This window comes from Bos grunniens, chromosome 9 (assembly GCF_055505025.1).
Source record: "Bos grunniens cultivar Pamir isolate PY7600 chromosome 9, Bosgru_T2T1.0, whole genome shotgun sequence".
NCBI lineage: Eukaryota > Metazoa > Chordata > Mammalia > Artiodactyla > Bovidae > Bos > Bos grunniens.
In genome coordinates, this window is record NC_141173.1 from 26,141,560 (window position 1) to 26,168,714 (window position 27,155).

General features: G+C 39.0%; 1 protein-coding gene across 17 annotated transcripts in view; it reads right to left on the reverse strand.

Moving 5' to 3' along the window:
- Positions 1 to 3,189: 3,189 nt before the first annotated feature.
- The window catches only part of TRMT11 (tRNA methyltransferase 11), a 62,307-nt gene continuing 38,341 nt past the window's right edge, over positions 3,190 to 27,155 (reverse strand). For 10 of the 17 annotated variants that reach the window (XR_015132305.1, XR_015132315.1, XR_015132310.1 and 7 more), the window contains 2 exons: positions 26,188 to 26,308; positions 3,190 to 3,744 (listed from right to left, as the gene is read on the reverse strand). Coding sequence is in view for 3 of the 17 variants with exons in the window: in XM_086316324.1 (XP_086172450.1) it covers positions 3,613 to 3,744; positions 26,188 to 26,308 (253 nt within the window). In the remaining 14 variants the exon portion in view is untranslated. Of the gene's footprint in view, positions 3,745 to 9,735; positions 9,991 to 26,187; positions 26,309 to 27,155 lie in introns of those variants that run through there. The other 7 variants (XR_015132304.1, XR_015132306.1, XR_015132312.1 and 4 more) reach the window with 4 other exon arrangements.

Sequence of the window (27,155 nt, forward strand, 5' to 3'; positions counted from 1 at the left end):
AACATTCAAATGCTATAACAAAAATATACTAAGAACATCCTAATATCCCAAGAAATAGGGCTAGCAGTTACATAAAGTGAAGTGGGCTTATCTTAACATTCATCTCTTAAGCCTATTTTGTTCTGTGACCCAGGCTTCTTAGGAGACTGCCATGAGAATTTAGCCTCCATCTCCCTAAAAGCCTGTCTACAATGGCTTATGAAGGAAGGGATAAGAGCCAAATTCCAGGTTGGCCTTGGTTATGCCTAAATGTCAACTTGCTTATCCCACCTAGTGAAACATATGAACATCCTGAGGCAGACCTCTATTGAGGGAAAAGGGTCAGGTTCCCTAGTGAGCTTTGCTAGGAATGTGCTGTCTCTATGATTCTATGGCTAGACAGAGTCACAGATATGTTTATCATTCCATTACAATTCTTTACACTCTAGACCTTATGCTCTCAAACCACTCTTTTACAGACGCTCTCAAGGTTTTAGTAAAGTACAAACATCATCAGTCTAGTATTATTGTGTCCATGTGTATGTTCTGGATTAAAGCACTTTTTTTTTGGTTTGGACTACAAACCACATTACTTGATAAATATCTGAGAAAAATGGGAGTGAGTGAGTTGGAAATAAAAGTAGATTTTGCTTATTCTATGAGTACAATTCTTCTAAGAAAAAAAGATCCTTACAAGTGTTTAGTTTTCTAAATAACTTTATAATGGAGAAAAACCATGCTCTTGTAAGTTGTCAAAGTTCTTATTCTCGTATAATTTACTCCCTTTGGTCAAACAGAAATATCAACAATAAGATAATCAATGTTCTTAGCCACAATTACCTCCCATTTCTATCCCTATGCTCCATATTAATTAATTAATTTATGCCCTGCTTTATCTACAATGGATTTTTCCCCCCTATTAGAACTATTAACATCAGCTTAGTTCCACAGTGCTTTTACAAGGGAGATTAGAATGCGGTAGAAAGATCATTTTCCCCCAAACATGTCACCTTCACTCTTTAAAACATAAACATTATGCCTTATTACATATCTCCTGAGATTAGCAATACCTGATAATACTTCCAGCATGGGTTATTTCTTTTTATCCAAAATGACTAAGGCCTTTGATTCAAGAGTCAGATTTGCTTATATAACCACCTTAACATCTAATTTCCTGATGTTAAAAAAAAGTCATCCCTGATTGTAAGAGTATAATAAAACATATTACCTAAACAGTTGTTTCTGTCCCAAACTTTTAAAGCACATCTTTCACTCGATAATGTAAACACCTTCACTGTAATTCGTCCATTAACTCATACTCTACCTTCCTTTCCCTACCAAACTTGAAATTTCTTTAGTTGTAATCATCATTCTCCTTAAATGTATAGGCAATATCAAATTTTAAGTGAAATTTCACCATAAGGAAATAGTTGTAACACTGACTTACCTTCCAGAGTTTAAACAGTTTGAAAATACTTTATTGCTCAATCTCTGTATTTAAAGAATTAGTCATAAGGACGTTAGCGGTGAACAGGCCTAAACCCGGGCTACCCTGGGCAGGAAGCGGCTAGAAATTTATAGGAGATTTGAAACTTTTATTTTTAATCTGCTGGTCACTTTGTCTAAATACCCCAAAGACCACCTACTCCACTATTCCCTCCCAGCTATCACAGAAAAAAAGAAAAAAAAAAAAAAAAATCCACCAGAATGGATGGGAAGGAGGTTACTTATGATGAAACACCACCAAGGTAAACCATCTGGCTTTTATAGATGTTTTAATATATGCCAGAAGCGAAATTATAGAGTCTGTCATATTATGAACATTAACTAGGCCAGCCCACAGACCACCTAAGGTTCACTCACAGATTATACTGTAAATACATACCTCAGGACTGCCTAACATACAGGCATTATGCTAGGTGATATTCTTGCTAGTAAAGTGCATGAGGAATATACATAAAACTCAAGCAATCCTGGAAATGATCTTCTCCAACTTATGCAGGAAGTAGTAAGATCCTGATGCCAGAAAATAAAGTTGTTCTTTCTAGAATAAGAGGATGTGTGACCTCTAAAATCGAAATTGGTTGAGAGTGATTAGTTTCTTTTTCACTTTTGGGTACCGACCTTAAAACAAGTGAAAACAATCTCACAACGATGAAGAATTAAAGAGGAGAAGGCCTCCACTAGAGGTAATACGAAATCATTTGAATTTTTTTTTTAAATGTAGGGTCATTTTTCTAGAACAAGTGATTAAAATTAACATTGCAACTTTTCCAGATCTAATTTGGACTAATTTTTGTGAAAACCAAAAAACGAGGCAAGGCTAAAATTTCATATTCCAAATTTAGTCAGCTACAAACTTTCAAACTCACTCCCCATACAACCTCAAAAAATTTTAAATAAGACGGTTTACAACAGAAATACTGAAAATAAATCATTCTTGAATACTTTTAGATGTTCCCCAGTGTACCACAAATCACATCCAAAAACCCAAACAAAATAATCACTGAACTGTTTGAGATCTGCTGAAATTCAGAGCTGCAGAACAAGAAAAAGAGGGAGAATGTAGCAGACGGCCTGCTCCCTTTCTGCTTGGGCAGCACCGGTCTTCTGGAGGTCTTAAGCTATGCACATTCAAATTGTGAGTCCATAAAAGCCAGCAGTAACACTAAAATAATAATAACAGCATAAATAAAAATAGGCTCTGGTTAGAGAGAGAGGATTCATTTACTGCCGCCCTGCTGAGGTACTTTGGCCACTGAAAACAGGAAAGCTATTAGCATCCTGAATTAATGGGTATAGTGGTTTCCAAACAAGATATTTTCATGATGGACACAATGTGGACTCAGCAAAGTTTCTACTTCAAGAAAAATATAGCTTCTATTTCAAAGAGCTCTGATTAGACTTAATACCATTAGGGAACCATCAAGGATTTGTGTTGTTGTTACTGCTTTAACTATCAGTTACTTTCTAAACCAAAAATTGTGGGTAGTTAACTTGACCGACAGTCAAGGTTTAGGAATGCAGAAGCAAATCCAAGGTACAGACGAACTTCAAATGTGAACAGGCCTCAAGGAGTTTGGAATCTTTTTAGGTTGTCAGGTCCTAGCCTTTCTCATTATCACCATGATCATTGTTACTACTTATTTGTCTGCGATTTATAAATAGAAGTTCATTTCCATCATCACACCCCCTCTGTATACTACATGATTTTAGAAATCCTCAGTAAGCTTTATTAGTGACAATGACAATGTATAACAATTACAATCAAAAACAAAATAAGTCTACCTAATGATAAGTTCTCAACCACTATCAATTGCCTATAACATATCCAGCAGATTATGTTTAAAAACTCAATACGATTAGTTCCCTTTATAAATTAATTACCAAAAATATAACTGTTTAATTTCCATAATACTTGAAAGTACAAATATAAATTAAAGTTCAAAAGACACATACAAAATAGTCTGTAAAATAAAGCTAGCGTTAAAAGAATTGTACTTTGTAGAATTTATTTTATTATATAAAGCTATTTAAAACAGTACATTTTCTGTATTATACATGAAAATTCACATCCAGATGTCTTTTCTATCAAATCCTTATTCTTTCCCCTTTGTCAAAAATCTTAAATTTTCATTCCTGGCTAGACTTTTCTTCCTTGGCAATTCTTTTTGTTACCCCACTGAAATATTTCTCACGGAAGGAATTATGACCTTGGTACAGCAGAAAGTGATCGCTCAGCAGATGTGAATACTGGTCCCGGTTCTGGTTGGTTGGAAAATACAAAAAATAAAAATGTTTGAGTTACTTCTTTTGTTAGCCTGCAAGCAAAGCAGTTACTTTAAGCAAAATCTCACTCTCTGGTACACAGTTGTTTTTCCTTTATCACATGTGAATTGGAAATATACCACCATCTTATATCTGGGTCATGCCTGTGTATCCAAAGTACTTTCACCTACTTCACCTCACCCGGTCCACCCAACGGTCCTCTGCACAAAGAGGACACATACTCTTACTGGGTGAGAGGGAAAGCAGGGAGAACCATCTCCCCCAGCTTTAGTCTGGACAGCCATCAGCATCTTCCGATTCCTCACTCAGCACAAAGAGAAGCCTTCTTTGACTATAAGAATTATTGAGCGAAGAAGCTTCTATTCCAACAAATTACTATATCTGCATGATACCTTACAGGTCAGTAAAACTGTCTGGGGATACGTCCACGTTTGGTTAATGACGTCAACCACTCCTGGCAACTTTAACCTCAGTAGATGAGATACAGGCTAAACAAGTGGTCTTCACACTCTGAGACTTCAAAGACAGGTGAGGACTAATGGTCAGACAGATCTTTAGGAAACTAGAAATACCAAACTGGGATAGACTGTCATGTTTCAGATTCGAAAACTGAGGGATAAGAAGACTGACAGAAAACACTGAAACATCAGCTTCTTGGTCAATTTCACTAGTCGCCTCAAAATGTGAAAAAAATCGAATCAGAAATAAAACCTCATATCCCATCCCCTTCTGCAAGTTCATATTCTACTGCACAAGGATTAATGTGATTTGGAGAACAGGCATGGAGATACAATTAGAAAATATGAAGCCTAATTTATTACTCTGGTTTCAGTATAAAACAATATCTACAAATATATCTGGAATATCACAATCCTCAAAATATTCTTGTACTTTTCCTCATTCCTGTATGAGATGAATATGTTCATTCTTTCCCTCATATCTAATATTAATAATAGCCCAGGTTTAGCCAAAATAAAGTTATTTTGGCTGATTCATTTATTCGAAACTATTTTGCCCCAGAATGCTTTTTTAAGAATCACACACAAAAGAAACAAATTATTAAACATGCCAAGATTTCCTGATTCATTTTATTAAAAAAAAAAAAGTGGCTACTTAAAATTCTATGGCACTAAGAATACTATACTTCCAAATTCTTGCAAGCACATGAAAACATGATGGTGATTACTAACTTCAGGCTATATAAACGTCAAAAGATTAAAAATAAATTTTATCTATCTACAGGTAAAAAAATTAAAGAATACCAAATGAAAGATAGTGTTTATGTGGTATTTATTATGGGCCAAAAAGACAACCCACTCCAGTATTCTTGCCTGGGAAATCCCATGGACAGAGGAGCCTGGTGGGCTACAGACCAAGGAGCAGCAAAGAGTCAGACACATATACACACACACACCATCCTCAGTGCTTCGTAGAAGTGGAATTGTTAGTTGCTTAGTCGCGTCCAACTCTTTGCGACCACATGGACTATAGCCCCCCCAAGCTCCTCTGTCCACTGGATTCTCCAGGCAAGAATACTGGAGTGGGTTACCATGCCCTCCTCCAGGGTATCTTCCCAACCCAGAGATGGAACCTGGGTGCCTTGCATTGCAGGCAGATTCTTTACCATTTGAGCCACCAGGGAAGCTCAAATGCTTCATAAGCACTATCTAATATAAACTCATCAGCTCTAAGAGATAAGCACACTACTATCACATCTAGAGATGAATTATTTAAGAGTACAGGCCCAAGATAATACAGCTAGTAAGTGACACAGCTAGGATTTGAACACAGGTCTATCAGACCCAGGGATTACACTCTTTAAATGTAACATGATGAGGCTTTTTTTTTTTTTTTTTGGTCCCCCAAAGAGCTAACTCTTTCCTCAACTCGAGAAGCAGAAGTATATCTGGGAACAAAGCATGTGATGAACAAAGGCCTCCCAGAAAGGAAGAGAACTGGATCAGAAATGCTATTAACTTAGTTCTAGTAACTAAAAGAATTACTTCAATGACACAAAATCTTCCTACTAGGAGATATAAGGAGCCACAGATGCCCTAACCCTAGGAGGACAGTTGACTTGAAGGGAGGACTCAAGGTCCACATCTCAGAACCAGACATGGGAGAGCAGCAGCAGTACAGAACAATGGTCCAGCATTCAGCCTCTGCACATGCCAACTCTAATCAAACGTCTGACCGAGGAGTCATAAGAAAGGACGGGACACGCCTTCATCTATTCCTCCAGGTATTCTGCATTCTGTCAATATATCAAATAAGATCATTAGGAAACTTGTCTACTTGCTGAACTGCATGAGTTTAATCCTGGCAGAAATACCTTTGCTGCTACTGCTGCTAAGTGGCTTCAGTCGTGTCCGACTCTGTGTGACCCCATAGAGGGCAGCCCACCAGGCTCCCCTGTCCCTGGGATTCTCCAGGCAAGAACACTGGAGTGGGTTGCCATTTCCTTCTCCAATGCATGAAAGTGAAAAGTGAAGTGAAGTCGCTCAGTCGTGTCCGACTCTTCACGACCCCATGGACTGCAGCCCACCAGGCTCCCCCATCCATGGGATTTTCCAGGCAAGAGTACTAGAGTGGGGTGCCATTGTCTTCTCCAGAAATACCTTTACTTAGTTATAAATAGAGCTATATCCAGAAGTGACATCTCTCCTGCTATTACGTCTCACAGCTCTTTGTGTCATTCTCCACCCAGTCATCAAAATCAGAAAGTGATTTTGGGTCAAAGTGCTCTCTCTTTCTTTCTCACTTTAAATCAGTCCTGTAATATTAGGTCGGAGAAGGCAATGGCACCCCACTCCAGTACTCTTGCCTGGAAAATCCCATGGGCGGAGGAGCCTGGTAGGCTGCAGTTCATGGGGTCGCTAGGAGTGGGACACGACTGAACGACTTCACTTTCACTTTTCACTTTCATGCACTGGAGAAGGAACTGGCAACCCACTCCAGTGTTCTTGCCTGGAGAATCCCAGGGACGGGGGAGCCTAGTGGGCTGCCGTCTATGGGGTCGCACAGAGTCGGACACGACTGAAGTGACTTAGTGTAGTGTGTGTGTAATCTTAGGTTCTACATCCTAAATATTTCACATCCACCCCTCCTCTTCATTTATAACTCCAGTACTATAGTTAAAGCCTTCCTCATCTCTCCTTGCTTTTTTCCTGAACAGCCAGTTGCTCTGCCTTTGCGGCTCCCTCTCTAGTCTATTTTCTACAGTGGGATCAAATACAACTTACTAAAGTGCAAATCTACTACACCAGCATTCTGGTTGAATCCAAACAAGTCCAAACTCTCCCCAGTGCTGAGGCTTTTCTCTTAACGTTTGGGAGTGACATACAATTTCACATCAGTTTGCTGAACGTCCTCTCACTTTCCCCTTCTGAACAAGAGGGATCAGAACACTATCAGGCAGTGAGATCCTTCGGTTCTGCTTTCTGTCCTTTCTTCTCCCTGTGACTCCTCTAAGCCACGCAAATCACCTCTATACCAAAATGCACTGCAGACTAGTTTAGCGAATGTTCCAGGGCTACAGGGGTATGACAGGACAGAAATGTGTGATGCGAGTGTGCAAGCTTAAAAGGTAGAGGTGTGGTAAGACAGCTGAAGACCAGGAAGGGCCAGGAACTGACTGGGGCTCAGTTGGTCCTGCATGTAACCTACCTCAACTGCCAACTATGCAGCTCATGAGGGGAAGCAGGAGAGAGTCAGAGCACAATGGAAGACAGGTGTCCTCAGAAGACAAACTGAGAGCTTAACAAGATAGCTTGCCTTTGATTTCAAGGATATACACAGGACAAACTGATGATAAATAAAGACAAGACTATAAAGACCAGAGGCAGAGACTAGGAATGAACAGCAGAAGCCTGGAAAACTCAAAGTGATGATTATAACCTATACCAATGAATGATTACCAAGAAAACATGTACTAGCTATGGCATTCTTTATCTGACTAGTTTAGACCTCAAGATTTACTCAAAATACAGTAAAAGCAAACTAAGCCTCTTAACAGATCATATGCTCAGTGCTACAGAGACGCAGTGACAGAGAAATACATGCTACTGGAAAAGTGGGGAAAGACTATTATTAGAAATGCAACCTCTTCGGGGGTGGGGGGGGTATGGTGGTGGTGAAGTGAAAGTCACTCAGTCATGTCCAACTCTGCGACCCCATGTAATAATAGTTCATGGAATTGTCCAGGCCAGAATACTGGAGTGGGTAGCCGTTCCCTTCTCCAGGGGATCTTCTCAACCCAGGGATTGAACCCAGGTCTCCCACATTGCAGGCGGATTCTTTACCAGCTGAGCCACCAGGGAAGCCTTGGGTGGAGAGGGGATCCTATTCATCTCCCAGGGAGTAGAGAAGAATTAATGTGAGTCCTATACTGGAACGCCTCCTTATGCAATGATTGATTGCCCCCTGATTGCAAAATCAGACATTCATAACAAAAACTCCTGGAGAACCCCAAAGCTCCAAATCCCTTGTTCAGCCAGGGATCTGGCAAGCGCTGTTCTATTACTAACAGCATAAGTCTGCTTCAGGGCAAGCCAGACACTCCAGGACTTTGACTACCATTTTCATCTAAGTGGAAAAGACATGGTTCACAAAATGTTTCACATAATAAGTTCAGTACGTTTATGGTCCACATAGATATATGTAAATATCACACCTATGAACAGTACACTCTGGTCCGTTATGAAAAATACCATTTGCAGCATTCAGAACTTCTGTTACCTTGACGCTGAATAAAATAGCAAAGTCAATGTTTTTTTTCTTATTTCTCTCTTTCAACCTATCTTTAGTTCAGTTTACCAGGGATCACACTTGAGATGATGATATTCAACTCCACATATTTTTCATCACCTTTTGATAACTCTTCTCTATTCACATTCCCTGCCCATCTCAACCAAGAATATCTGCAGGTTTTTTTTTTTTTTCAACTCAGTATCTCAAAGGCCAAGGGTTTACTTAAAAGGGAGAAGAGGATCCTCAAGCAACACGACCCTTGAAGTCCCTCACTAACTCCAGCTTGCCCCGGTGTTTGATTTCTGGTTTCTCTGACACTTCCCAATCTGTCTATCACTATCAGTCATGATATCATCTGTGTATCATAAAACCTGAGTTCTGCCAGTTTTTAGTAAGCAAGATATACTGCATGGAAAATAAACATACACAAACAATTAGGAAATGCCAATAAAAAAAACTATGGCAATGAAAGATTACAGACCACCTTACCTAAATATGACTACTGGTTAAATTTTGGCACATGTCAGTACTTGAGGAAACAGGAATAAAATATTAAGATTGTTGATTATACTGTCTACTGTTTATCATTTTTATAACTAGAAATCAAGAATTTCTGTAGGAAAATTCTGGTTACATAATGGGAATACACAGTTTTCAGATCTATCGCTTAACTTTGTAAGACAAATAGCAATTATGACAAGAAACATATAAATTCTGATTTAAGAAAGCAATTGATATACATTTATAGCTATGTGTTTGACAGAAGTGAATTATTTAATTTTCTGCATCTTTTCACAGCAGATTATTATCTAAATTTTCCACAAACGGAGACTTCAAAAGTTTAAATAATCTGACACAAGTCACATAGCTATCAAGTAATGCCAGAATTGTAGACTAGATCAGGCTTTAAAGCGCATACTTTTTTCTGTCACACATTTTTTTTAACAGACATTACATCAAAACAGTGGTTAAAGAGTTAACTTCCTGCATGGTAGATTAGTGGGTTGTTCAAAATGGAGTGTGACATTTTGAGGCTGTTTTTCACTGAACAGCAACATTATGGTAGTACATATTTCGTCTCTAAACTTTTAGACAGAACCCCTTTAACCACTGTCCCACCCAGCCAATTTCCGGTCCTATCACTACTAATTCTAAACATAAACTTCTGGAGGAATTTTAACACAATTGCCAAGGGAAAAAAAAAAAATCAAAGGAAGCTTTACAATTGGCCATGTACTTTTTAATGTGTACAGTGCCCCCTGCTGGCTGGCGCAGATAAATTCTTACAGTATTTCCTGATGTGGGTAAAGCGCATTTGAAGCCCAGCTGACCACGATGCATCGGACAGTCAGGAGCACTCCACTTCCCTCTCTGTCTGAATCCTTGTTGCTGTAAACATCTAGAGCCACAGAACATCAACAGGACAGCCGTTTTCCTTCAGAGAGCACTGGCATGTATTCACATCATTTCATCCTTAGAAGAATGAGGTGGAAATATACCAATACGTATTTACCTTAGTGATTCTAAAGTGTTTTATCATTGTCATTTATGTCCAATCTAGAACTGCAAATTATTCTCTACAAAAATAAAGAAAAAGTACATAAACCACGCCTTATTCAAGTTAACCTTTATTTTTACAACTAATTCTACATCAAAAGTTGTTTAGTTGCTCAGTTGTGTCCGACTCCTTGGCAACCCCATGGACTTCAGCCTGCCGGGCTCCTCTGTCCATGAGATCTCCCAGGCAAGAATACTGGAGTGGGTTGCCATTTCCTCCTCCAGGGGATCTTCCCTACCCAGAGATCGAACCTGCATCTTCTGCATTGGCAGGCAGATTCTTTACCACTGAACCATCTGGGAAAAAAGTACAGCGTCAAAAAGAAAAAAAGAGACTTTAAAAGGGAAGTACTTTGGCTGCTTATAATTTAATAAATGTTAACTTAAAGGGGAACAAATCCTCAAGAAAAAAAACAAACTATGTTTTATAGTAACATCTGAAGCTGCAACTTTAAATGGAACTAATGACACACTGGATTAATCTGGGAGAATACATATTTGCAAGAGTGTCCTCAAACTGAATGTCATAAAACCGCTCACTTTTAAGAAAATAAAGCTGAGAACTGCACTTACATAAAACTATCCTTCTAACTACTGTCTTCTCCCAGAGATCTACCATTCTTTGTTATTTCTGCCTTAATTAGAAGGAAGGTGTTCTGATTTCCACAGTATACTGATCCACCTGTTTTTTTGTTTGCTTCTCATAACAAATAAGGCCTAGATATCATAGGATTAAACTATTTCTAAATCACTGACTTTTCAGGAGTGACATCAGGGTAATGACAAAATTCAGTGTATTACTCTTCCTTCAAATGGATGATTTAAATACATTTAACTGCTTTTATTCTAGAAGGGCCCCAAACAATCACCGAACAGTTACTATTTATTTCATAAGTATTTACTGAGTAGTGAGCAAAACAGTCAAACTCCATTAATTCAGAGTTACAGACATTAAACAATATACACCCTAACATATACTTACAAACTGTGATGAAATACTAGGAAGAAAAGGGTACCATAAAAATATAAGGAGACACCTAGTTAGATGGGAGAGAAGAAAATGAATAAGAAAGGCTTCCCAAAGGAAGTGACATTTACCTGAGACCTAAAGGATGAATCAAATTTACTTGTAAAAAGAGACAGGAAGAAAGCATTCTAGGAACACAATGAGTGAGGAAACACAATGTGAAAAGATTCAGATTAGAAACAGCTAAATACATTCTGGGGAGTGAAAGCGGGCCAGTGTGGCTCAGGCTTGAAGAATGAACGGAAAGGTGGCTCAAAATCAAATTGGAGAGACCGGCTAGAAGTAGTTCAGGCTGGCCCTGAAGGTTATGTGATGGATTCTGAATTTTGGTCTAAATTTCATAGCAAGTTATTGATGAATTTTAAACAGGGGAGTTTGATTATCTACTTCCACTCTATGTGATGGGAGGAGAAGCTGCAGAAGCAGGGAAACCAGGGGGAAGCCTCCTGCAGTAGCCCAGGGGAGCAGCGCTGCGCCCTGTCCTTTGGGATGGAGGGGCAAGGGTAACAACACCTGCAACCTACTCAGCCCAGATTTCCAAGTCAGCCTTCAACCTGTCTCCCTTCCCCAATCATTCAATCAGTCTTCAGGTCCTGCTGCATATACCTACCCGGAAACTCTCAATATCACTGTCTCTCCCTATATATATCACAATCTCTATATTCTTTTTTTTTTTTAAGCATTCTTTTTTTTTAATTTTATTTTTAAACTTTACATAATTGTATTAGTTTTGCCAAATATCAAAATGAATCCACCACAGGTATACATGTGTTCCCCATCCTGAACCCTCCTCCCTCCTCCCTCCCCATACCATCCCTCTGGGTCATCCCAGTGCACTAGCCCCAAGCATCCAGTATCGTGCATTGAACCTGGACTGGCAACTCATTTCTTACATATTTTACATGTTTCAATGTCATTCTCCTAAATCTTCCCACCCTCTCCCTCTCCCACAGAGTCCATAAGACTGTTCTATACATCAGTGTCTCTTTTGCTGTCTCGTACACTGGGTTATTGTTACCATCTTTCTAAATTCCATATATATGCGTTAGTATACTGTATTGATGTTTTTCCTTCTGGCTTACTTCACTCTGTATAATAGGCTCCAGTTTCATCCACCTCATTAGAACTGATTCAAATGATTTCTTTTTAATGGCTGAGTAATACTCCATTGTGTATATGTACCATAGCTTTCTTATCCATTCATCTGCTGATGGACATCTAGGTTGCTTCCATGTCCTGGCTATTATAAACAGTGCTGCGATGAACATTGGGGTACACGTGTCTCTTTCCCTTCTGGTTTCCTCAGTGTGTATGCCCAGCAGTGGGATTGCTGGATCAGGGCCAAAGAACTAAATAGACATTTCTCCAAAGAAGACATACAGATGGCTAACAAACACATGAAAAGATGCTCAACATCACTCATTATCAGAGAAATGCAAATCAAAACCACTATGAGGTACCATTTCACACCAGTCAGAATGGCTGCGATCCAAAAGTCTACAAATAATAAATGCTGGAGAGGGTGTGGAGAAAAGGGAACCCTCTTACACTGTTGGTGGAAATGCAAACTAGTACAGCCACTATGGAGAACAGTGTGGAGATTCCTTAAAAAACTGGAAATATATCACAATCTCTATATTCTATCTTTCTTAGTTGACAGCCTCATTGTCTTCACAAGATCATGCCAGAAGCCTCCAGGCTGGTGTCACAGACATCTTTCTACCACAAAAACTTGCCTGCATATTAAAGTCTGGGTGACCTTCCTAAACAAGAACCTCTGTTACTCTCCTAACTCACATCCCTCAGGATTTGCCATCGCCAATAGGATAAACTTGAAACTCTTTATTGGTAAAGACCTTCAACACTAGGCAGGCCTCTGGTTTTCCACTTTATCTCCAACCACCTCTCCCCAAATACTTTCAGTCACGCTTCAATGTCTAGAATTCCCTGAATGCACCCCTCTCGTATCTCTGTAGCTTTGCTGAGAATGCTGGCCTCTTGACTCTAGCACCATCTCCTCAGGGAGGTGCCCACTGGTGTTCACAGAGCAACTTGCACAGATCACTACAGAACCAAACTTTCTCTCACACCAAGTTCTCTAAGGGTAAGGACGATGTTTCATTAGTCTTGTTCTATCTCAGCAGATGACAGAAGTGGTTCTATAAACACATGCTGAGTGATGAAAGCCATGGCTTTCCCCTCAGGGAGCACACAATCAAGTCAGAAAAAGAAAACACAACAAAACTATCTGAATGTAAAAATCAGTAAAAGACAGCTTTCTTTCTCATTTTGCATAGTACTTTTTCCATTCGCTCTCAACAAAAACTTATATCCTTTATAGAGAAAAAAGAGGAGTCAGGAGGTATGAATTTCCTCAACCTCCTTGCCTGCAGCCCACCCTCTACTACAAACTGGATCCCCTTGCTTAATTCTACAGTCTCATCTCTCACACCACTCCCTACTCACATTCTAACTGAAGCCAAAATTCTCTCACAGCATCCCTTTTCTGCCAAAGAGTGACTTTTAAAGAATCCCCCAATAATACACCTAAGGATAATCATCAATTTATAATTAATTTACTGTTTAAAAACAAGAGCTTTCCCCTAGAAAGGTATCACTTTGGGGATGAAGTTGAAAACCATTTAGAAGAAAACCAAATGCCTTCTATTTTAATTATAGGTCAGGTTTAAGTTGTCCTTTTACTTAACTGACAATTCCTGATAATGAGATAATGATTTTTTCTACCTCACTAGTATTAACCTTAAGTCATTTATATTCTCAAAGTGGCAGCAGTTTATATAACACAGCAGTCTCACTGCAAACACTTGATACAAATGGCTTATGAAACTTATTCTTTGATAAGTGGAAACCAATGATGCTGTCATCATAATAAAAGCCAAACTGGTGATGCTCACCTAATTTTGTCAAGACCAACTTCTGGATTCAGGCAACAGATTAAAGGTATAATATACATTCTTTAATAAGGTGAGAGGAAGAAGGCAAAGAGATGGAAGAGAAAAGAGTCAATAGATTTTCCTTCTTATAATGAGCAGAGAGTGAAATGAAAAGTAAATGATAGTGCTGAATATAATGGACCTCTCAGTTCAGCTTCAGGGTAATTACCCATGTCCGGCTTTTGTTTAAAAATCCTTGCTCCCCTTATCAAAGCTTCCCACTGTTCTACATCTGGTACTGGACAGTAGCTATAGAAACCACTTGTGCTAAAGTTATACAACTATAAACAGCACTAGGCCATTTCCAAACCAAGGACAAGCAGGTCAAAAGTCTGGCATCCAATACTATTAAGGGAAACTTCTAGCATTACTCTTAATGGGAACAAGGTAAGGGTTGGAAATCTTCCTCCCTAAATTAGGTGTTCACATATAATCGATACTTGTAAAAAAAAAAATTACTCTGTACGGCATTAAGTTACCTAAAATCTGGTAAAATATTTTAATATATTAAAAAACTCTTTATAGCTAGAGTTCTGAAAATGAGTGACATTCAATGACTGAACTTTGACATCTGGCACTCAACACATAACTTCTAACTGTAAAAAAACACCAAAAAACCCATCATGGATATCTGTGCTATCATGATGATACAGAACTATGAGTATATTCTATATGCTCACCACTAAAACCTGTAACTTCATAAAATTCAAAACTTAACCCCAAACATTAAAATACAGGCCAAAGCACAGGATAAAAATCTAATGACAACTTATTAGTTACTCTATCTAATAGTTAATTACAGTTAAGAAGAATCTTACTTATTTTAAGCAGCAAAGGATGAGTCATAGACCAAAGCATGCACAGACATGCACATACAAACTGTTTTAATGTGGAGACACTCATCTCCTAGGTGACTTTTTAAAACCATCACAACCCATTAAAAGGAAAATTAATAAAAATACATGTGCATTTATATATATAAAGATCAAAAACAAAGAATTATTTTGCTTAGCAATGAACTGGATAGCGATAATATTACAAAAGAAAGCAAGGAAATGATTACCGTTAGAGTCAGATTAGTGCTTATACCTGTGGGAGGAGGTGTTTATGACCAAAAAGAGCCACAAAAGTGGGGTGCTCCAATACTCCATAATTTTGACCTTGGTGGTCGCTACAGAAATGTTTACTTTATAATTATTCATTAAACTGTACCCTTAGGATTTGGGCAAAAAAATACATATTAAATTTCAGGGTTAGGTTCTTGGTGGGTCATACGGTGAGAAGACAAGTTTGTGTCTGAATTTGAAAAATACTAAAAAGACAATTCTAAATTAAATAACCATACGATAAACAAAAATACAAAAAACAGAAAATGTGTCATTTGAGAATTATAATAAATTAAATAACCATATGATAAATAAAAATACAAAAAATAGAAAATGTGTCATTTGAGAATTATAAAAAAAAAAGCTCCAGAGGATTATGCTGACTCTGAACATACACTTCTCATTTCCCTAAACCATTCATGCCTTGGACTCCCAGATCACACTTTATATTTTGCAAATGACCTCTGCCTAAGATTCTGTAAGAGCAATACATTAAAGACTGTTTTACTGTCATGGTTTGAAAATATGAACATTAGAGCTGGAACATTAAGACGAATGCTCCCTCTGCCATCAGAGAACTGCTTTTTCCTGCAAATAAGAGAATTATATCCAAGTAGCATCGTTAAGTAGAAAGACCCAGATATCTTAAATGATTCCTTCTTGGAGGTAGTAGGGGACAGAGTTTTGTTTTTACCTGGTTTACCAGAAACAGTAATTTCAAAATATTGTGATAGGATTAATTTAACAGAAAATCCAGTCTGGCAAAGTCATTTGTTTGCAGAAATATAAAAGAAAAAGTCAAATGATGACTCTCTAAAATTTAAATTCAAGGGAAACTACCATTAATAGCAAAAGTAATTCACTTTGTAAGTAGATGTCATGATCCTTAAAGCTGAATTAATACAATATGATATATAGCATCATCAGGCTTCTATGTGTGGTTATAAGCCTTTTGTAAACACCTCAAGTTGAACTATAATTTAAAACTAATACAAATAGCTTCCTTTTGATTTCTAATGCAAAATAATTTGGAAGATTCTCTCTCCACCTCTGTTCCTTGACCTCTCTCTCTCTCTCTCTCTCACACACACACACACATTTTGATGCTAATGAATACTGTATTGTACTAAGACTCAGACTGAGTTCATATTCCACCATCACGTTCTTAGCGTCATTTTGTCTTATTTTTGTCACTGATAAACGAAGTAGCATCTATTTCCCACTAGGCTTAAGATCGAAATACTTCATACCTAATTTTTAATCTTTCCTCTCTGATCGAAAGGAAAATACCCAATCACCCTGGCAAGGGATAGGCAAAAAACAAAGTATTTCAGAAACAGGAAGAGACAACCTTTAATTCAAATGGCTGCCTAAGGAAAAACAGCTAACAACACTGATCCTGGGAAAGGGTAATGCATCGTGGAAACAGGTGCAGGCATGAAGTCAGCAGAACGCCAGAGTTTATGATTAGCGACACTACTGTCATTCTAATATGCCAACTACTTATACAGTCAAACTTCTTCCACTTCAAGCCATCCGTAAGTCACCTTCTCAAACAAGTGACCTCAGTTTCTCCTCTCTCTCCTCCTCATTTAAAACACTGTTGTTGTTAGTGGTATGTTAATGGCTCTTTTCTCCCTCCACAGCTTTAACATCTTTCAGTCCTTGAGTCAAGTCTTTCGGTTTTGGCCACCTTCCATTATGATTAATGAAGCATTCATAGGCTTCATGTTACGGGACTCTTTCATTTGGTCCAAAATAAAAAATTACATTAACTTTCATCACCTGCCACTATGACCTCCCAATATTCTCTATTTTAAGTCATGTGAACTATACTGCCTAGCTACTAAAAAAAAAAAAAAAATGACAACTGACTCACACTATAACTTTAGTCTAAATTAATGTCCGTGATATCTAAGATTAATTTACCCATATTTCAGTGCTTTTCAAATCACCAGCAGGGTAAGGCAGGATGTCAAGTAAATAAGCCACAAATAACTAGGGCATGTGTGTTAGTTGCTTAGTCGTGTCCAACTCTTTACAACCCCATAGACTGTAGCCCACCAGGCCCCTCTGTCCATGGGATTCTCCAGGCAAGAACACTGGAGTGGGTTGCCATTTCCTTCTCGAAAAGGAACTATAGAAAGAAAGAAAATGAAGTCGCTCAGTTGTGTCTGACTCTTTGCGACCCCATGGACCATAGCCTACCAGGCTCCTCCATCCATGGAATTTTCCAGGCAGGAATACTGGAGTAGGTTGCCATTTCCTGCTCCAAAATAGGGCATATGAGGCCTATTTAGTGTAATGGCAATTTAAGATAATTTTCTTATATTTAATTAAGTACTTCTATAGCATGTAAAAGTTGTATGAATGTTTAAAAAAAAATTTCAAGATCTTGAAAATGGCTGCCTTGGGTACACATTCGTCTGTCCAAGTACACTGGTATAGAACACAGAGTATTATTTTGGGTAATTTTCACTAAAGAGAAACTACCGCACTCATAGTCTTCTGGATAACTCTAGCTGCTGCTGCTGCTAAGTCGCTTCAGTCGTGTCCGACTCTGTGCGACCCCATAGACGGCAGCCCACCAGGCTCCACCACCCCTGGGATTCTCCAGGCAAGAACACTGGAGTGGGTTGCCATTTCCTTCTTCAATGAATGAAAGTGAAAAGTGAAAGTGAAGTCGCTCAGTCATGTCCCACTCTTCGCGACCCCATGGACTGCAGCCTACCAGGCTCCTCCATCCATGGGATTTTCCAGGCAAGAGTACTGGAGTGGGTTGCCCTGGCCTTCTCCAGGATAACTCTAGAGATCAGCATTTTTCTCCTATGAATTTTATATGAGAAAAATGTTTTATACAAGTAACCACTGTGACCACAACTACATATGGCAGCATTGACTACACGTTGTATCAGCAGGAAAAATAAGATGTAGTACAACAAATCACATTCTACCACAGCCACATGAGGCATGAGAAAAGAAACTTGTAACATGCCACTCAAGAATGTCTGCCTTTTAATCTTGGCATATTCTAAAGGCAGGATTGTGTTTTGGTAAAGAGGCAACATGATGCTGAAAAAAGGATATAGAATTTCAGGTGCAAAGGAGGAGTTTTGGTCTCAAACTGGCTACTTCCTACTTAAGCGGACTGGGCTAGGGCCTTGGGCACTTCCTCATCTCTAACCATATGCAACAATAAGAAGGTCAAATTGATGTGAAACTGCTGCAAAAAATAAAGCCTTATAAAAGGGCTATTTGTCATTCATTTAGCTTTCAGATTATAGCAACAGGGAATAATGACAAAAACTGGCTTTTCTTAGCATGCATTTTCATATTTTAACAGTCAGCAAGAATTTTCTTCCTTACTACCAATGTTCAGTAAGTCTAAAAAACCATACAATAAAGATACAAAATTTTATGACTTATCTATACTCTTTAGATATTTTTTACATTTATAACTTATGTTTACATTTTAAATGGGGGGAGAGGGAGAACACTTTATAACAACATATCAGCTGGGCCAAGAGTTATACTGAAGTTAATCCTAACAAGTGACAAATCAAAAATGAAGAGACACAGTATACAAAAGTGTAAAAATCTAAAATTAATAGTCTTCCACTGCCAAAGTCAACAACACTGAACAAGGTCAAGAATAATTCGTTAGATGTACATGAGAACTGTTTGACAATTTTATGTCATCACTTTCATTATAAAGGACTGGGATCTTGCTGCAATTATATACACTCCTCTCCATACAAACAGAAGGTAGAAATGAAGCAATTAATTAAAAGCCAAACATGACTAATTCAACATGACAAAATAATTTCAGTTATAATAAACTCCATGCAAATTAAAACTCACTGATTAAATTTGATCTTATAAAGGGAAGGCCATTTCAAAAAATTACTCGAGCAACAGGATTTCCTTACTTTATAAATTAATTTAAAAGGACAAAAGTAAAATATTAAATATTAAAAATATCTCAGGAGACTGCCTTTATTTTTAGATAGCAGAAATATTCTCAGAAGCATCTTTAGATCATCCTCTATTTCCTCTTCTGTGTATCAAATTTGCTTGGGGAAATATAAATCTATCCAAAAAATACCAGACTTTCTTAAACAAATTAAACTCGGAGGAAAGCAAACGTGCAATGGTCCACAATGGGTCTTAATTCTGTCATTAAAACAGAAATGACTGGCTTATCATGTAGCTCCATTAATTCTTAAGCCTTTTCTCTAGACTGTTCTTCCAGTTCTTTAGAATCACTGCTTCAAGTCTTCATAACTGTCATACGGTGTACTTTTTACAGAGGCCACGAAGTAACAATTGCTGATGTCATTCACTGTACTTTCTAATATCAAGACTTAAAACTGAAAAATCTATTGGTAATGTTAATTTTTCAAACATATTAAAATAAGCATTAAATAAACAACCTAACTTTATACCTCAACAAACTAGAAAAAGAGAACCAAAGCCCAGAGTAGAAGGAAATACAGGTCAGAGCAGAAATAAATGAAATAGAGACTAAAAGGATAATAGAAAAGATAAATGACATTAAGAGCCGGTTCCTTGAAAAGATAAAAACTGGTAAGCCTTTAGCCAGACTCATTAAAAATAAAAAAGGCTCAAATAAGTAAAATCAGAATTGAAAGAAGAGACTTGAAACTGACACCACAGGGGAAAAAGAAAGGACAAGAGACCACTGTTAACATTTACATGCCAACAAATTATACAATCTAGAAGAAATAGGATAAATTCTTAGAAAGACTTCTAAAGAATTCTAACAAATTCCTAGAAATTCCTTCTAAGACTGAGTCATGAGGACAAACAAAATCTGAACAGACCAATTACTAATAGAGACTGAAAAAGTGACAGTCAAAGTGTTAGTCGCTCAGTCGTGTCTGACTCTGCAACCCCATAAACTGCAGCCCACCAGGCTCCTCTGTCTATGGAATTCTCCTGGCAAGAATATTGGACTGGGGAGCCATTCCCTGGGCTTCCCTGGTGACTCAGACAGTAAAGAATCCACCTCCAATGTGGGAGACCTGGGTTCGATCACTGGGTTGGGAAGTTCCCCTGGAGGAAGGCATGGCAAACCACTCCAATATTCTTGCCTGGAGAATCCCCATGGACAGAGAAGCCTGGCGGGCTACAGTCCATGGGGTCGCAAAGAGTCAGATACAACTGAGCAACTAAGCATAGCACAGCACAGCCATCCCCTTCTCCAGGGGATCTTCCTTACTCAGGGATCAAACCCCGGTCTTCTGTACTACAAGAGGATTCTTTACCATCTGAGCCAGCAGGGAAATCAATAGAGATTGCATTAGTAATCAAAAGCTTCTCAACATACAAAAGCAGAGGACCAGAGAGCTTCATTCGGTGATTTCTACCAAGCATTCAAACAAGAATTAATACCAACTTTTTCAAACTATTCAAAATATAGAAGATGAGGGAACAATTCCAAACTCATTCTACAAGCCCAGCTGTAACCAGACAAGGATACCACAGCAAAAGAAATTACAGGCTATATCCTTCATGAACACAGATACACAACTCCTTAACAAAATATTACTGAACCAAACTCAACAATACATTAAAAGAATCATATACCATGAACACATGGGATTGATGCAACAGTTTCAGGGATGCAACAGTTTAATACAGATCAATCAACATGATACACCACATTAACAAAAGGAAGAATAAAAATCATATGATCATCTCAATAGATACAGAAAAGGCACCTGACAAAATTCAACATCCATTTATGATAAAAAAAAAAAAAAAAAAAAAACCTGTCAACAAAGCAGGTATATAGGGAATGTACCTCAACATAATAAAAGCCAGGTATGATAAGCCTACACTCAAGAGAGAAAAGCTTAAAGCTTGTCTTCTAAGATCAAGACAAGGATGCCCACTCTTGACAATTTTATTCAATTCAGTATTGAAAGTGCTAACCAAAGCAATTAGGCAAGAACAAGAAATAAAAGGCATCCAAAATGGAAAGGAAAAAGTAAAACTGTCACTATTTGTAGATGATGTGATAATATATATAGAAAACCCTAAAGGCTCCACTAAAAACTGTTAGAGATAATAAACTGTGATGTTTCAGATACAGTAAAGCTGCAGAATACACAAATCAATATACAAAAATAAGTTGTATTTCTATATACTAACAAACTATCAGAAACAGAAATTAAGAGAACAATCCCATTTACAATTACATCAAGAAGAAGAAAATACCTAGGAATAAATTTAACCAAGGAGGTAAAAGATCTGAAAACTATGACACTGATGAAAGAAACTAAAGAGAACACAAATAGAAAGGTATTCCATACTCATGGACTGGAAATTTTAATATTGTTATAACGTCCATGCTACAGGTTCAGTGCAATCCCTATCAAAATTCCAACGGTATTTTTCAAAGAAATGGAACAATTCTAAAATTTGTATGGAATTGCCAAAAAAAACCAAAAACCCAAAGAGCTGAAAGACAACACATAGACAATGGATACCTGAAAAGATGCTCAACATGACTAATCAGGGAAATGCAAATCAAAACCACAACCAGGTAACATCTCACACCTGTTAGAATAGCCATTTTTCAAAGGAAATAACAAGTGTTGGTGAGGATACAAACAGAAGGGAACCTGTGTGCTTTGTTGGAAGGAAGGTAAACTTGTGCAGCCACTATGGAAAACAGTCTGCTCCTGCTGCTAAATCACTTCAGTCGTGTCCGACTCTGTGTGACCCCACAGGCGGCAGCCCACCAGGCTCCCCCATCCCTGGGATTCTCCAGGCAAGAACACTGGAGTGGGCTGCCACTGCCTTCTCCAATGCATGCATGCATGCTAAGTCACTTCAGTTGTGTCCAATTCTGTGCAACCCCACGGACAGCAGACCATGAAGCTCCCCTGTCCCTGGGATTCTCCAGGCAAGAACACTGGAGTGGGCTGCCACTGCCTTCTCCAATGCATGCATGCATGCTAAGTCACTTCAGTTGTGTCCAATTCTGTGCAACCCCACGGACAGCAGACCATGAAGCTCCCCTGTCCCTGGGATTCTCCAGGCAAGAACACTGGAGTGGGCTGCCACTGCCTTCTCCAATGCATGCATGCATGCTAAGTCACTTCAGTTGTGTCCAATTCTGTGCAACCCCACGGACAGCAGACCATGAAGCTCCCCTGCCCCTGGGATTCTCCAGGCAAGAACACTGGAGTGGGCTGCCACTGCCTTCTCCAATGCATGCATGTGTGCTAAGTCACTTCAGTCATGTCTGACTCTGTGCGACCCCACGGACAGCAGCCCATGAGGCTCCTCTGTCCCTGGGATTCTCCAGGCAAGAACACTGGAGTGGGCTGCCACTGCCTTCTCCAATGCATGCATGCATGCTAAGTCACTTCAGTTGTGTCCAATTCTGTGCAACCCCACGGACAGCAGACCATGAAGCTCCCCTGTCCCTGGGATTCTCCAGGCAAGAACACTGGAGTGGGCTGCCACTGCCTTCTCCAATGCATGCATGCATGCTAAGTCACTTCAGTTGTGTCCAATTCTGTGCAACCCCACGGACAGCAGACCATGAAGCTCCCCTGTCCCTGGGATTCTCCAGGCAAGAACACTGGAGTGGGCTGCCATTGCCTTCTCCAATGCATGCATGCATGCTAAGTCACTTCAGTCATGTCTGACTCTATGCAACCCTACGGACAGCAGCCCACCAGGTTCCTCTGTCCACGGGATTCTCTAGGCAAGAGTTCTGGAGTAGGTTGCCATTTCCTTCTCCAATGGAAAACAGTATGAAGATCCTGCAAATTAAAAACAGAACTACCACAGGAACCAGCAATTCCACTTCTAGGAATTTATCTTAAGAAAATGAAAACACTAATCAGAAAAGATATATACAACCCCACATTCAAGGCAGTATTATTTACAATAGCCAACATATAGAAGTAATCTATCACTGATGGATGAATGGATAAAGATGTAATACATATATGCAAAGATGCACACAATAAAGGACGGAAATGGTACAAACCTAACAGAAACAGAAGATATTAAGAAGAGGTGGCAAGAATACACAGAACTGTACAAAAAAGATTTTCATGACACAGATAATCACGTTGGTGTGATCACTCAACCTAGCGCCAGACATCCTGGAGTGTGAAGTCAAGTGGGCCTTAGGAAGTATCACTATGAACAAAGCTAGTGGAGGTGATGGAATTCCAGTGGAGATATTTCAAATCCTAAAAGATGACGCTGGGAAAGTACTGCAATCAATATGCCAGCAAATTTGGAAAACTCAGCAGTGGCCACAGGACTGGAAAAGGTCAGTTTTCATTCCAATCCCAAAGAAAGGCAATGTCAAAGAATGCTCAAACTACCACACAATTGCACTCATCTCACACGCTAGTAAAGTAATGCTCAAAATTCTACAAGCCAGGCTTCAGCAGTACATGAACTGTGAACTTCCAGATGTTCAAGCTGGATTTAGAAAAGGTAGAGGAACCAGAGATCAAATTGCCAACATCCGCTGGATCATGGAAAAAGCAAGAGAGTTCCAGAAAAACATCTATTTCTGCTTTATTGACTACGCCAAAGCCTTTGACTGTGTGGACCACAACAAGCTCTGGAAAATTCTGAAAGAGATGGGAACACCAGACCACTTGACCTGACTCTTGAGAAATCTGTATGCAGGTCAAGAAGCAACTGTTAGAACTGGACATGGAACAGACCAGTTCCAAATCAGGACAGGAGTATGTCAAGGCTGTATATTGTCACCCTTATTTAACTTATATGCAGAGTACATCATGAGAAACACTGGGCTGGATGAAGCACAAATTGGAATCAAGATTGCTGGGAGAAATACCAATAACCTCAGAAATGCAGATGACACCACCCTTACGGCAAAAAAAGCAAAGAAGAACTAAAGAGCCTCTCGATAAAAGTGAAAGGGGAGAGTGAAAAAGTTGGCTTAAAGCTCAACATTCAGAAAACTAAAATCATGGCATCTGGTCCCATCACTTCATGGCAAATAGATGGGGAAACAGTGGAAACAGTGACAGACTTTATTTTGGGGGGCTCCAGAATCACTGCAGATGGTGATTGCAGCTATGAAATAAAAAGACACTTGTTCCTTGGAAGAAAAGTTATGACCAACCTAGATAGCATATTCAAAAGCTGAGATATTACTTTGCCAGCAAAGTTATGTCTAGTCAAAGCTATGGTTTTTCCAGTAGTCATGTATGGATGTGAAGAGTTGGACTGTGAAGAAAGCTGAGCGCCAAAGAATTGATGCTTTTGAACTGTGGTGTTGGAGAAGACTCTTGAGAGTCCCTTGGACTTCAGGGACATCAAACCAGTCCATCCTAAAGGAGATCAGTCCTGATGCTGAAGCTGAAACTCCAATACTTTGGCCACCTGATGCGAAGAGCTGACTCATTTGAAAAGACGCTGATGCTGGAAAAGATTGAAGGCAGGAGGAGAAGGGGACGACAGAGGAAGAGATGGTTGGATGGCATCACTGACTCAATAATGGACATGAGTTTGAGTAAACTCCAGGAGTTGGTGATGGACAGGGAGGCCTGGCGTGCTGCAGTCCATGGGGTCGCAAGGAGTTGGATTCAACTGAGTGACTGAACTGAACTGATACACACATATATATGTGTGCATATACACACAGCTTAGCTTTCAGAAATGCCCTGATACTAAAGCCCAATTATTGAGAAAAATGTCATACTGAAGATTCTGAACCTTACTCTGTAATAAAAATCGGTCACTAAAATTCCTGCAGAAAGAAGTCACCTAACAAATGCAGTGTTTTAGGAAGATTTATTTAACATATAGAGCTTCACAGGTGGCGCTGGTGATACCAAAGCTGCCTGTCAATGCAGGAGATTTAAGAGATGCAGATTCCATCCCTGGGTTGGGAAGATCCCCCTGGAGGAGGGCATGGCAACCCACTCTAGTATTCTTGCCTGGAGAATCTCATGGACAGAAAAGGCCTAGCAGGCTACAGTCCATGGGGTCGGACAGAGTTGGACACAACCAAAGAGTCTTAGAACACACGCACATTTAACATATAAGAGCTAGAGGTGTGAAAAGTAGAAGGAGAGGTAATTTAGGAGCTTATCAGCATAAACCAGGTATATGGTAACAAGGGCCTATATTAGCGACAGACAGGAAATAGAAATTAAAAGGAAAAAAAAAAAACAAGAAATTTGTAGAACAACATATGCAAACACACTGTATAAATATTAGTCTTTATTATTGTGAAAGAATCCATAAGCTGTGAAGCACATGAAAAAAATGAAATGCAGAGTTAAGGATGAGTAAGACAAAATCCTCAGGCAGTAACACTATTCTTTTCTGCTTGCCCTCCAGATCCAAAGCACTCATGGGGCTTACCCAAGTTCTAGTGAATGTAGAAGTGCTTTGGTTGTTAATCAAGATCTGTACAGACCAAGATGAATTCTGCAGATTTAATTAAGCTCCATGAGGAGGCATTATTCATATCAAATCTGATCTTGGTATGAAATAACAGATGTTTTGTTCTTTCTTTTCAACCTGAAATGAATTGTGTGTGGTAGAGAAAGAACGAAAGAGAGGTAACACATGTTGGACCCTAACAGATGGGTCCTTCTCCTTTATATAAAGTGACATTTTCTCTTCAGTAAAGTCTGCAGTCAAGCAGGTTCTGCTTTTGAAGAAAACGGGTAACTAGTACATTGCTAGTTACACCTTGGTTGTTTAATTAACAGTGCTCTGTTCTATAACTAAGTTAGCCTAAGGATAACAAACATAGCCTGAAAAATAAAGGTCAACCATTCTTTCTATTCTTCAGTTTCTATATTCTATTCTTACCCCACCAAATGCCACAAACCTGTTCAACTTTTGCCTCCTCCTGAATGCATTAAAAACTTAAAAAAATCAAGGACTAACATTAACCAAACTTCATTAGAGGAAATTAGAAAAATCTACGTTTAATTCTTCCAGAATTTATCTGAAGAAAAAAAAAACTTGGATAATTTACCTCAAATTCCTTCACCTTTTCCATTGTTATCAAGCGCCTTGATGTGTGACTGGAAAGCTTCTGCTCGCAGTTGCTGATGAGTTTCAAGCAGGGGTGCCAGGGTACCATCTCCTCGGTGTATCTGAAGAAAGAAGAACTGACAGTTATGAACACTCACAGGTGCATCCTGCACAGGATCATCAAGGGGGCTGATCCAGTGTGGAATGGGACCTCGTCCCCATATAGGCTGCACCATTTTATTTCACATATGCTAACTGTCCACATAATCCATAAACCATCTGCTTTTTATCAAGCAGCAGTTTAATTTTTTTACCTATATAATGTGAGAGAATACAGATACGTTTTATTGAAGAATGCCAAGCATTTAAACCACAAAAATACAAAATGACAATTCGACCCTAAAGGATACCGAAAGAGCACAAAAAGACAAATACAGACCACAATAACTCTCTGACATTCTTGACGGACTGATTCAGCTAGGGATTTTTATAAATTCCCCAAGTATAAAGTCCACTACACTATATGTTTTCCCCTTTAAAATGAAATGTCCCTGAAAAATTTTAATGACATCTTGAGAACTCTAATAACTTTGTTATGTAAAGATAATTGAGACAAACTACCGCTAGAACACTACAGAGGACATCAATCCTCTGCCATGAAATAAAACCAGAGTCAGGATGAAGAGCGGTGGTACCCGCTGCTGTGCAGCTCATGTAGCGTACTCGGTGAATGAAGATGAGGACACCAAGAAAGCACAGCAGTCCAGCTGCAGGAGTTCAGAACCTGACATCCAATAGGCTTCTGGCATTGATCTTGGTAGAAGAAGCAAGTAACAAATGTGGGGGAAATAGTTATGGAGCAGAATTCAGAAGAACAGTAGAAGAGAGGGCTCCCTAGGTATGGGCACCTTTAAGAACACAGGGATTGCCAGTTTTTGTTTTCTTTTTTCTTTGCAAATCTTCATACCT